The 14,301-nt window shown below is 32.6% G+C and overlaps 1 protein-coding gene across 4 annotated transcripts in view; it reads left to right on the plus strand.

The window, feature by feature from the left end:
- The window catches only part of LOC107441786 (tyrosine-protein phosphatase 69D), a 542,487-nt gene that overhangs the window by 259,948 nt on the left and 268,238 nt on the right, over positions 1-14,301 (plus strand). For all 4 annotated transcript variants that reach the window (XM_071183653.2, XM_071183654.2, XM_043039328.3 and 1 more), the window contains one exon: positions 2,474-2,770. In XM_071183653.2, the coding sequence (XP_071039754.1) occupies positions 2,474-2,770 (297 nt within the window). The remainder of the gene's footprint in view (positions 1-2,473; positions 2,771-14,301) is intronic.

Below are 14,301 nucleotides of genomic sequence, written 5' to 3' on the forward strand. Positions count from 1 at the left end.
TTTGTTTATTCCATGTTATCTCATATTCTCTAAACTTTAATATCTTTTGGAAATGAGCAAGATGTATCAGCAAATATTTTTTCGAAAAAAAGGATGATTTATGTTTTTTTTTTTTTTTGAAATTTAAAAATGGCGAATTGGATTCCTGCAAATGACGTCATCATAGAAAAATCGTGGCATTGGCCGATTCGACAAACAAGCGTGACGGTGCTTGAATCTGGTTAAGCATTTCACTTTACTCCTTCTCGATCAAATACACTCTTCTTCTCGATCAAGTACCAAATTGATTTCTATTTTTCCTATTATAGAAGCATATTAAATAAGAAGTCAAGAAAACCAAATATTTTTGAAGATAATATAAGTGCATATTTTTCGAGTATAATCATTAAATACCAAGAATTTCAGCTTTTATTCCAAAATCCAGGAATGAACTAAGAAATTCATTTTTATTTAATAATTGTCACAATCTGTATTATTTTGCACTTTAAAATATCTAATTAAATTAGTTATCCAGGGCAATCGCTGTAAACATTCCACAATAAACTTTATTTGTTTTAAATTAATTCTTTTGAGAAAATATGATTGGTACTTGCTCTGCGAAAACCGTGCACATTTACAATTTTATTCTGTAAAAATTATTATCAGCAAAATGGAATCACTGGAATGTATTGGAATTCAAATCTATTATAATCTTTTAATTCAAAAATTTTGTTTGGAATTGTTGTATTATGCTATGAAGGAAATTAATTCATGTATGTATTTAATTTTTTTATTTTCTTTACGCATCTCGAAATTAACGGTAACTTTTTATCAAACGATTGCGCTGCATGATTTACAATTACAATTCAAAAAAATTACAACTGATAAGATTAGCAATAACTTAATCGTATCTTCACGTACTAGTACTCAATCTAAATGGCTCAAGAGCCTAATCTTAAGTATGTTGATTAATTAGTGCAAACGATATTTTAAGTTACGAACTCATACACCAAAAAGTACTTTTTCTGAAGAATAATAAATTTTTCACAGAGGGTTTGAATTATTGACCCTAAGAATTTGGGAGCAGGATAATCTCTGTCTGGAAAATATAGTCCCAATAGTTCATTAGAGATTTTGTCTATTTAATTAAATATCCGGTACTAATGAATAGAATTTAAAAAATACCTACTCCCAATTATAAAACTTCTTTATTCAAATATTATCCTAAGTAAGAAATTGAAAGTCGTAATATTTTTTTAATTATCTATTATTTAATTTGTTAATGGTATGAAAAAATTAGAATTGTAAGACATACAGATTTCTACAACCATTTATTTGATGTAATTTTCAATGACAAAATTTGAAATTTAAGATTAATCGGACAAATAGTTCAAGAAAAGGAAAATTTAAAAACGTGATTTATTTGAAATGTTATTGCTTAGACACTATTCCAACGGTTTCTTTCCAAATTTGCATTCGCTTTTAAAACTTCGCTGTTTAAAAACTACGTAAAAATTCGCATACTTTATAATTCAAACATGTTTTAACCGTAATTAAATAATAAAAAACTGAAGAATAGGCATTAAAATATAATTTTTACATGGAATTATCTTTGGCTAAGTCAACTTTATAATTGTGCGCAAATGCTTTTTGATTCGCTTTAAAACTTTCAGAGATATAGAGAAAAATGCAAAATTTAAAACTATTAAGGGGACCAAACTTTCGACCACTCTCCTGACTAAATTATTAGTACAATATAATACGTACAAATAAAGAGGCAGGTTTATTCACACAGAAAGTAAGTTTTTCTGTCTCATTTCTGAACTAAAATTATCGTCTGTAAAAATTAATTGTCGTACACTATGTCAGGCCCTCAAACCACTGAAGTGGAAACCAAGTACGTAAAAATCTGATCATTATATCAAATACATCGCAAAATAATTTTACCAACTATAATTGGACTTTAATCTTAATTAGCTGTAGTTATTTATATGTATTGTAATGATGTTAAAGAAATCATAAGGATTGATCCAATCTCATAGTATCCGTTTTGCGAGTTCATCTTCCATACACATACATGCAACGTTAAAAAATTTGCATACGATACATAGAATTAACACAATACATCGTATCAAATGTTAGCTTCTTTAATTCTAAAGATTCTGTCTCCGTTAGCTCATTCACTTAGCTTTTAGAAGCTATTACAAAGCAAACGAACAAAAAATTTTTACTTGCTATTATATGTAACGAAATTAAGGTACTCCCATTTCGTACCAGATGGTACAGTAAAAATGAATTTAGAATCATTTTTGTTTGTTTTAATTATTAACTGTATTTCAGTATTTGAACAGACTTTTCACGTTAGCTCTCACTTTGTATATCTATTTTTAATACATCTTATTATTAATATATCTTATTTTTAATATATCTTATTTTTAATACATCTTATTTTTAATATATTTTATTTTTAATATATCTTTTTCTTCTCTTTCAGTGCCCTTGAGTGTAGAAGTTGGATCGAACGTAACTTCTGTGGCACTACACAGTGTGGTAACGTTATCATGTGTGGCCATGTCATACCCGAGGGCGACCGTCAGCTGGTCGCGGCCCAATGTGCCCCTCATTCAAGGGGACGAGAGATTCACTTATAAGGCGGATGTCTTAGATCATGTACGTGTGCTGGCCACAATTACAATCAGTGCCCTACGCAGGCAGGACAACGGTACCTACACCTGCTCTGCTAAAAACGATAGAGACATGTTGATGGCACAGCAGGATGTCGTAGTTTTAGGTAAGTGCCTCTATTCTCAACTCTTAATAACAACGTTTCACATTTTATTCGTCCGGATCCTTACGCGTTGTTTCACATCCGATATTGTAACATTTTCCTTATTGATTCCGAAAACCGTTGTAAAATTGAAATTTTAATTTAAAATGGGTGGTGTTTTCTACACTAGGGAACGCTGCAAGCTCGGTGCCGCCTAAATTTCCGGGTTACTGTTTCCGTTGCATTTTAGAGCCATTTGGCATCATTGTGTTTTGAGATTCTTGCAAACAATGCATTTGTTACTTGTGTTTACAACGCTAACAATGCTTGTGTTTACAATGCTAAAAGTGTTAACACTAACATAAGATGATGCACAGCTTGCAAAAAGAACAAACGGTCAATGGATTTTTGGAAAGAGGCCTAATCAAGACTGCCAAAAAAGCGAGTTATTCAAAATCTAGCAACCATGTCACATTTTTTAACAATATATCTCTAAATAACTAAAACAAATTTTCACTTCAAACTAACCAGAATTGCATAATTACATTAATATCTTATGAAATACGGCAGATTTGAGCTCAGAAATTATCTAATTTATTTCTTTAATTGAAAACAAAATTATCCGTTTGAAAATATCGCCTCGCAGAATAACGTGTAGTAAGCAGCTGTAAACTTTCTAACTGGAACTAGAGCAGGCATACAGCTCGAGATTGTTATTGTTTATATTTCTACTGAAAACACCATCCATATACGTCGAGATATTGCGTCTGGATAGTGCGCTTCGGTCGTCTTTAATTCCCAGACAAGCTGGTAGCCATCGATTTAAAGCTGTGTAAGCTTCAAGCCACCACTAGAAATTGAACTCCGGTCTTAAATAATGCCATCGCAGTGCCTTAACTCACGTATTATCGCGATTCTTGTTAGCTGTTAATATCTCTATAGTGTTATTTTATAACTAGTTTTTTTTAAATAGTTTATATCTATAAATTTTAGAAAATAATCCAATTATACCATTTTCTTTTACTTCATATAAATTGACAAACCATAAACTAAACGGCACATTTCTCTTTTTGTCATTGAATGATACAAATCAAACAAATAAACTACTGTACAATTCTTAAATGTATGCACAATGAATCTGATAATAAAGTGGGTGAATTAATCACTATTTCCAGTTCTTTTGAAGAATGAGAGAACATTTTGCAAGGAGAGCATTGTGGGCGCCAGAATCAGGAAACATAACTATAACCGCAGAATTGCTTTTCCTAGTCGTATTATCAGCAAAGGAATGTTTGAGGTGGGGTGGGGGTACGATTATTAATGATTCTTCTGTCAACGCAATGTGTCCTTGAGGCAGCTAACCGTTCGTAGGGGTCATGTGACTTTTCTATTTTTTTTTATACTGTATTCTTGCTAGTTCCTTTTTTGGAATGTGGCCCACTTTTCGAGTCATTTAGTTCCATCCTAAACGAAAATATCCCCTACTGATTTCTGATCTAGTAGCAGGATTTGTGGGCATATTTTTTATAACAGTATTTATTTTCTCTTTATTTTTAAGGATTTTCTCTTTTTTTATTTGCCCACATGTAAAATTGTTAGCTTTTGAGACTGTAAAAACTGTCCAAAACATTTTTGACCTGAATAAAATGAGGCAGGTCTAGGTAAAGTAAATGTTCACCATTCTTCTTAAACATATAATTTAGCAATGACTTCACGTGGAGATTAACAAATCAAACAATTTACTGTACAATGAGTAATTTATCAATATTTCGGATCATCTATTGAAAGGAAAAATGCTTTAATTAGTTCTAATATGTAATAAATCCCTCACTTATATACCATAATTTATAAATTAAAATTTTCGTTTTAAAAATTCATTTGTATTTAACACTTAATCCATCCATGTCATCCAACAACAACAACAAAAAATTTTTTGTACCAGACAGTATACCAATCTTGGAATGCTGTGTACATGCATCTGTAATGAAAATATATATTACTCTTACAGAAATATGAATGTAACGGAAAGGGATTTTACAGCGCAAAAGGTATTTTATTCTGGAATTTCAAATTTGAATATATATTCGTTGCATCTTTTAACAGAACTCCCGAAAATTCCCCATCCAAACATACTCTAGATACCAAAACAAAGCTTTCCCTAGCATTCGGACATAAGGATTCAAACTAACTTATATCTTCCATCAGAAATTCCCCCACGAATCCGTATTCGAGGTCATGTACCACGAATCATTCTTTTCAAAAACTCCCTTCTGCACGAATGTATTCCCTAATCTAATACTAAAGAATATAGATACTTCGAGCAACACGAATTCGCCGTAAACTCGAGGCAAATGAGTTCGGCTACATGGATATCAGATTCTATCTATTTCTCCCAAATTCGGAAGATAGAAAAGCACGGATTACGGTTTGTAAAGTTTGCTTAAAGAATCGAACATTAAAGTGGATCCTTATGCCGTAGAAACGGGCTTCGTTCTCGAAGTTTAATAGCCACACGTTTCCTAGGAAATGAATACTACATCTTCCATAATTTGAGGCATATCTCCCCTACAACATTGACACAAAAGGATTTTAAATGTTTGAGCACGTATCAGGGGCTGTTAAAACTCGGAAGTGAATTTTACTCAAAAGATATTCTCTCTGTTTTATAACAATACGGTATATTTTTGGATATTTTGTCTCTTTCACAAGAACCTGCAAGGTGCTTAACGTTTCATGCTTATATTATTTTAAATTACGATCATTTCAAACGCAGTTAAGCATGGGCTATTAATAAATTGTTTGTTGAAATTGCAAAATGAAGCAATTTAATGTTGTTTTATAAAATTTTTATGAAGGACTAAGTTTCAAGAAAAATAAACACAGAAACTGTGAATAAAATACTATTTCTTTGCGAAAAGAAGGAATTCTAAACACTTGAAGAAACGATTTTCAGTGCTATATGTTTAGGAGTGGTTATCATGTGACTGTCGTCAGGAGAATCACACATCATTTAAAATTTCAGGCATACTAAAGTTTAACAATCTTTTACTGAAAACAATTCGGAAACTTTGATTTATCAAATGTTTTAATAGCCTTTCAATATTTCTTATTTAAGATTTACTACATTTTAACCGAATCGTTTCAGTAATGATTTTGGCAAAAATAATAATGAAACATGTTTTTTTAATGTATGATAGAATTTGGAAAATTTGAAAATTTTTTCGCGATAACTTAAAACATGGCATAAAATTCGTTTTTCGGTTAAGTTTGCATTTAAATTTCGTATTTTTTACTTTAATGAGTGGTAACAAGAGCTATAATTTTGAAACCCTGAATTTCCGGGGAGCCGTTACTATATAAAAGGAAAAATTACCTATTGAAAGGTTTATATACCATATATTAAGGTTCTATTATCCTGAATTGTGTTCTTTTCTTTTTTTTTACCAGAAAATCATTACTATACAGTATGGTAATTTTACTAGAATTTTTTCCTCTGTGTAGAAGAAAAGAAAATAACTGAAGTATGTTGCAAGAACTGAAATTTTTAGTCATAAAAAATCTTATACTACAATAGAGATCAAATTAGAAAAAATTTTAAAAATATTTACAAACAGCTGTGAAAAATATTTTCAACTACAGAAGTTTAAACATCGCTATTAGGATTTATTAAAATAATATATTCATGACCATTTCATAAACTAACATATTTCCCTTATGTGCAAACATGTATTGAATTCTTGTCCCAATTATTTATCGAAATTTATTTTTGATCTTTTATCTAATAAATATTCATATATAAAATTAATTATTGCTTAGAAAATATTAATTTCATAAAAAAGAGATTAAATAATGTTTTATGAACAACAAAAAAAAAAGTGTTAGTATTTACGAAAACTGGAAAGACATGTTTATTCTACACACAAAACATTAAATTTGAACCTAAAACTAATTACACGAAAATGCTCAAAAATGCGATTAAGCGAGAGAAAAATGTTTATCTAATTAATTTCTAAATTAAGATCGTGGTTAGAAAAATTTTGATTCTCGTAAATAAGAAAAGGAACATAAATTTCAAACAATATTTTGAGCGATCTGAAGTAATGTTTGTTCTTTTCTATTCTTTATTTACTTCGCGGCGTATTAAAGTTTCTCTATATGCAAATCTTGCTCTTCTTTTAATGATTACTTTTTGAATAAATTGAAGAATAATATTAATTATTATTAAAGAATACATTTTCTAAGACCTTCTGCTAAAATAATATTATTTAAAATATCTTCTTAGTTACCATAATAATCTTACGCAGTTTATAGAAAAAGTGATATTGGAACATTGTTAAAATTTGAATATCACTGTCAAATATATATGAGATTCTCATTTGTGAAATAATTACGAATGTTTTAAATAACTCACTTCAAAAATATAATCTAAACATAATCTAAAATAATTAAAAATGCCACTATTTTTAAAATAGCAATTTCACAGTAAAAAGTATTTTTTTACTTTTCTGAAATACTAGTTTTATTAAAAGTATTAGCATTTTTAAAAAGGCTGAATATTAGTTTTCTAAACGCAAAATTATTAGTGTTAAGCATGGTTTAAAGTATTAGTTATTCGCAAATAAACCAAAAGAAAAACATTGAAAACACTTATCTCAAAAAGATTTTTTCTGAAAAACGAATTGCGCAATGCAAATATTAAGGTATAGTGTCCAAACAATAAGACATTCTTAATAAATTTCGATCCTAGTGACCAGATCTTTACGTAGTAGCTCAATAGTTTTAAAAGGTGACCACAAATTTGCTACTAAATTATTGCAGACGATATCAGAACAAAAACAGACAAAAAATATACTTTCTCTGAATAGACATACCTTTGAAGGTATGAAACAGCGGTTGCAGAATAAACAAAATACAATTTCATAGGGGATATGGTCCCCTATTACAGATATGTGCCTTGTGACTTCATTCTTGAAATAAGGCAGTTTGTCATTTCCTATGGCAGTTGGTTCCACTCGTTCAACAACGCTGTTTTCATTCCCTGGATGGTTCTCGAAGGGGGGTAGGGAGTTGCAATCGCCCTCCCCATAGCGTCTCAGTACAGGGTTGAGGTCTGGGGATCTGACTGGCCAATTCATGCTGCGAATATCCCCACTCTCTAGAAATTCGTTGACCAGAAGAGCTCTATGTAGCCTCTCGTTATAGTCCATTAAAATGAGCTCAAAGTCAACTGCACCCTTGAAAAGAAAACATAGGTCTCCAAGATCTCATGGTTCCTGTGGCTGCATACAAATCCCGAGAGAGCTGAGGAGCTGTAGCCCCTCTGTTACGTCTCGCTATGATGGACAAATGGCAATCTTCCTTTTCCTTCGTGGCTCTTGGACGACCTTGCCCTGGCTTTCTCTCGATGGACCCAGTATCCTGGAACTGTTACCATAAGCCATACACGACGCTGGGAGTAAAATTGAACTCTCTACAAACCTGGTCCTGAGATTTGGCTGTAGTTGCCTCTGCATAATTCGCCACCTCATTCCATCATCTGAACATTAATTGTTACTCATTTTCACTGTTGCAATTTAAATTTAACCTATTGCTGCAAAATAACACCAAGGAATTCCAGTAGTGCTAGCGAACAAAATGCGTGTATAATATGCATGTATAATATTACACAAAATGCATGTATAATATTACAATACATAACAAATTTGTTATTTTTGTTAATGTCATTTAATTTTACATAATACAGAGTCATTTATAATGAAGTACGCAGTTTCGATGCACTGTAAATTAAGATATTTCATGTTACCTGTAACAGAATTGTATGGGATTATTTTAAGTTTCGTTAGAGACATTCACATATATTCTTTGTGTGACACCCCTGAGTCGGTAATGCATTTCTATTCAAACTCATGTTAATCCCATAATGATCTGTTAATTTTCAAGAAAGCGGTCATGAAAGTGCTTTTTTTTCACATATCACAAATACACGTTTTAGGATAATGCTGACATCTAGTTTAAAATAAACTAACTATCTACATTCACCTTAAAAATATCCTGATGCTGCCATCTGGTGTGTAAAATGAGAAATAAAATGTCTTTGGGGCAAAAGAAATCAATTAGTTTTATTCTTATTGGTGCGTTACTACTGAACACTCCAGTCCGGAAATATCACGGAGGGAGAAATAGAGGGTGAAACCTCACCCCGTCATTTTCACGGGAGCGAGAAGGAAGGGTTTAAGACACCTGAATCAAGTCCATCGATAGGGGATATCAAATGCTGTTTCCGCTCCGCTGGAAGTTACAGAAGGAAGGGGAGGTATGAATACCTTGTCCTTTAAATACACCCACAGTGAAAAATCACAAGGTGTTGGATCAAGACTTCTGAATGATCTTTATGAGTAGCATGTCCACGGCTCGCTCAATTCATCGGAGAAGGAGATATTCATCAAGGTAATCTCGTACGTAGGCACACCCAGTGTGGTGGTGCGCATATCCAACTGGATAAGGAATTTGTCAATGTTGTCCTTAATTTTTGGCATCAACCAAAGAGTTAACATATCCATTAAAGTAGCTCTGTTGATAGTTTGTACTTGATAAAGAAAAAGAGTTGGAATATTTTTTTTCTTTTTTGGATACTGCATAGAACACATTAATCTTAAGGGAATCTCGCACGTCTTTCTCTTTAAATTTGGGATTCTCTGTACCCCCAAAAGATAACATTTCTTTTGTTTTGCTTCCCACTGACGGGAAATGATATTTATTGGTGAAAGTAAGAGACCAGTAGAATCTTTATTTTCAACCACGTTCTAGTGGAAATAAATAATCAGTTCCACGTGTGTCGTATTATTAAGGTGATAGTCACAAGTGTTCTAAATGAAAATTCTCTATTTCAAACAAAACTCAAACTGATTCTATACAGTTCTGTTTCTGGTAACATGTAATATTTTTCATTGTTCTTAGTGCATTAAAACTGTATCACTTTGCATTTTACAATAACGAAACTTGGCATAGGTAGAAGACTCCATAATTTTAGCTACGTAGTATGCACTTTTTTAATAAGAAAAGGTGAGGAGAATAAAAGAAAGCGATGATACGGGACGAGAGAAACTAGAAGATGCTTACATTTTGTTGTGCTGGAATTCTTGAATTTATTTAAATCCATATTAAATCGCTTACATGGCATATGATCGACAAATTGAGTTTCCATAAATTCATTAGAATTTTTTATTTTATTTCCAATGAGCTGCATTATCGGTCTTGCCGATGAGCAGACCTAGTGCGTTCTCCAGAGGTGGTATCCACTCTTTCAGGACCACCACAATGGGTGAGATACCGTTGGTCCTGTTAATTTGGACGTCTAGTTTCTGCCACACCAGATGGCAGCACCGAGACTCTATTTGGATGCTAAAGTGCACTAGGAATTTAATTTTGCCGGAAATGCCAAGAGCCAATAAGGCACTCCAGGGATCTTTTTACATGCCGCATAATCATACGACATGGCCGCTGAGGATTTTCTGCATCCCGAAAATCCGGTGTCTGGGCCGGGGATCGAACCCGCAGACTTGGGCTCAGAAGGCCGACGACAAACCAACTGCGCCACCCAGCCACAATTCATTAGAATTAAACAAAAAGAAATAAAGAGGGACAGGAACTAGACTATATTTACATCTTGTTGTGTCTGAATACTTGTACTTGCATGTAACTTACTTGAGCTTTAATTATTTCATATTAATTTAATATTTTATACTAGTGGTCTGCGTCTCCTGCTCTCTAACGCTCGCCAACCCCCGAAAATTGCTACATCAATCTTATATGGTTTGTTTCGCAAACCAAGCTTGCTTCTCTCGCTACTAACTTAGGTACATTGCTGAGACACAAAATTCTAAGAATTCAAAACAGAAAACTTTTTTTTACGAAAAAATTACATCTTTTTAGTAAATACAAAGTCTTTAAAATAAATTTGAATTCAATTAAATAACATGTAATTCGTTAAACCTATTAGAAATGTGCTATAGTATAAAATCTTAAAGCGTAACAGCACGATTGAGACTCATTTTTCAATGAATAACTAATAACAATAATATAACAAATAAATTCGTCATATATAAATTCGTGGAAAAAAAAGCGCTTTTGACAAAATACTAAAATAGAGATCTATCGACAAAGACTACTCACATCTGCTTAGCTTAATAGTATGAGATTACCGCATCTGATAGGGTGGATTTCGGAAGAGATCACATTTGGTGAGAATGCTCTCTCTGGTTATTTCAGTTTCCATTTCTAAAAGCGCTATATGTTGAGCCACCTCAGCTAGATTTGGCATGTGACATTTTTAGCGGCAATCATTGGTCGATTTTCTAGCGTTGCCATTTGGCGAGTTGTAATGAGGCTTTTTTTTGTCGCCGTGTAAGAGAAATATATATATAGAGATTAATAATACTTTAAATACTTAAATGAATCTTAAATATTTTATATTGCTTAATTTTAAGCAACAAATTGAGCTTCAATAAATCCATCAGAAATTTTGAACCTTCAAACTTTTGATCTATATCAGTTTTATCTCTTTAACCATAGACGAAAAAACTCTCTATTTTTTCTTCTTTCACTTATATAAATAGGGTTACAATAAAATCAACTTTAGAAACTTTATTTTTTGCATTAAAAATATTAATATATTTGAATTTTCCAGAAGGTATTTTGGTTTGTAAATGTTGTTGAGGTAATTGGAAAAGGAAATCAAAGACCTAGTTTCAAGGTTAACCATTAACTATTTGCACTCGATGTTCTTCTAATTATTTAGAAATAAACGGTTATAATGACTTAAACATCACAAGACATAGCTCAATATTTACACTCATATCATATTATCCCTAGAGACCACAGAACAAAATAGTTACTAAACGCGTAAATATTTTAATATTTAAAGTAGTAGGTATTTCATAGGTGTAAGTTAATTGTAAGACACCTCTTGAGTTTAAAAGGTTAAAAAATTATTTAAGGAAAACGCGAACAAATAAATATTTGCTAAGACATTATGCTCCCTGTAACAGAACTAACGCAGCACAGTGGCGCGCACAGCAAATTTATTTTATCCTTGAAGACAAAAATTAAGTTAAACACAAAAATATCCCCTGTAGTGTCTTTCATCTTCATTAGTTACTTTTCCGTCTTCTCTAAATAAGCTTTAATTATTTTTAGGCAATTTTCTTTTAATTGTTTGGCTAATTTATTATGCTACTAACACACAAGGTCCCCTGCACCAATACTAACGCGGCACAGTGGCATGCTCCCCAAATTTAGTTTGGACAAAAATTAAGTCAAACTTAAAAATGTTAATCTCTATTAAGAGCGTGTCTTTCATCTTCATTATATAGTTACATTTTCATCTACTCTAAAGAAGCTTAGTCCCGCAGTGGACTGATCGTTAAGACACGGTTCCCAGCAGATCACCGAAGTCAAGCATCACTGGCTGCGGACAGTGTGCGGGTGGGTGACCACTTGGATCAATCTGCGTTGGGATCGAGGGTGGGTGGTATTGGTCCTCGTTAAACTGTGCTACCGTAAAGTGCTCGACTTCGCTTGCAGGTCGTTGGGTTACCGAAGCGGGGGTGCCATCCCCTCTGCGGAGGATCAAAATTGTGATGGCATGTCTTCGGATCATCCTCAGGGATGTTTCCCAAACCGTCGTCAATAGCCCATTGCGCAGCTCTAGTGCGACGTAAATGAACTACAACAACTAAAGAAGCTTAAATTAATTTTAAGTACTTTTCTTTTTTAACTGTGCTACTAATTTATCTTATTTCATTATTAGATTATTTTGCCTTTTAAAACTGTGGAAACTATCAAGTGCAAAATTTGCACATAAATATTTTTACCGCGTGCTCTGCAGACGAATTTTACAACTTTCCATGGTATTGCAGATCAATACAGAGATTTGCAGACATAATCAATACAGAGATTTAAATTCAGAATCAATGCAGAGATTTACTGTATGAATCAATACAGAGATACCGAGGCACTAGGGCAGGGATGGCGAACCAATGGCACGCGTGCCATTTATGGCACGAGACACAATATTTTGGGCACGCCACCGATCACAATTGTTATTACACTATGAATTGTTATTGCACAAATGTTATTACACTATGAAGCATATGTAACAATTAAATTAAAATTTACAAAAACAAACAAAATAGTAAACAATTATTAATAAAAAAATTAACAATTAATGCTAAAAAAAAACAATTAATTACCATAAAAAACGAGCTAAAAATAAATAACTAGCAAAAAAAAAAATAACAGTCCTGCTTAAACTAACATCTGCAACAACAGAAGTCACACTGATGTAACTTTAAGTTGTTTTAAGACATGGCAAAATGTATTGTTTTTCAATGTAAATAAAGAGTTTTGAATTGATAGTATTTAGCATTATTATTTTCTCAATAATCATAAAGTCAAAATTATTTGAAGGCACGTCTATGACCTCATTAAACAATTTTTTAGAAAAATTGGCACGTTGGTGTATAAAGGTTCGCCACCCCTGCACTAGGGTAACTTAATTATCCACTTTACATTTGAGTTAAATTGCAAAGGAGCTAAGTATCTTCGTCTCGTGAAAAGTAAATAAATTCACTCCAGCTACCGCAAATACAACTATTCTTCTTGTCTAAAACACACATTCAAAATACAATCTACGCAAGCCATGTTTAAGACGCGATATAACTTGCGTTAAGAAGGGTAGTGAAATTAAGAAATAATCCTCTGGCAACGAGCGCTAATAATTTCAAACCGAAGCAATTGATAAGTGTAGACATTAATATATAGTACCCAAATAATCCAATGAGAGTTAACGTTAAGGGTTCTCATAAATACAATCTTCTTAGGGATATGATACGTGTTATAACACCCAAGCCGTGGTGTTGAAATTTGGAACATTCAGTTTACTTAACCTAAAGCGGAATTAACTCATTTCCTTAGAATGTGTTTTATGTGTATTAACGGTCTCGGACTATCTTTAGTTGCACAAAGATTCTATAATAATGATCCACATGTTCAGATCTTAAGCTGTTTGTCTACAGCGAGACGATAAAGACGGCTTTGCGGAAAAGATGACTAACTCCTTCTACTACTTTAAAGGAAGGAGTTGTTACGTTTGAAATGTTGGTCTGGATAACGGAAAACCCATTCCTCCTAGTGATTGTGCCATGGCTTAATGTTAATGAGATCCGCCATGATGGGATGGTGTGACAAAGACCTCTTTGAGGAGAATTGTAACGTCTCAAATCGCAATTGAATTTCATGAGACGTGTAATAAATGAGGTATTTATAGTGATGAAGATTTATATTGCTATGCGAGCTGGAGATCAACTCCTTGAGTGCGTCGTAGTGTTGTTTGAAGTTTATTAGACCAGATCAAACAATTCTGGTGCATTTACACATTTGAAAGTTTGAATTTAGGTTGTATATTAGATATACAATGAGTCAAATAATTTCATGACGAATTTTTTTCTAAGTAATCATCTACAGATTGTTCTCTATATTGTTGTCTAGATAACAAT

Source organism: Parasteatoda tepidariorum, chromosome 7 (assembly GCF_982258835.1).
Source record: "Parasteatoda tepidariorum strain Cologne lab strain chromosome 7, Ptep-v5.0, whole genome shotgun sequence".
In the NCBI taxonomy this organism is placed as follows: Eukaryota; Metazoa; Arthropoda; class Arachnida; order Araneae; family Theridiidae; genus Parasteatoda; species Parasteatoda tepidariorum.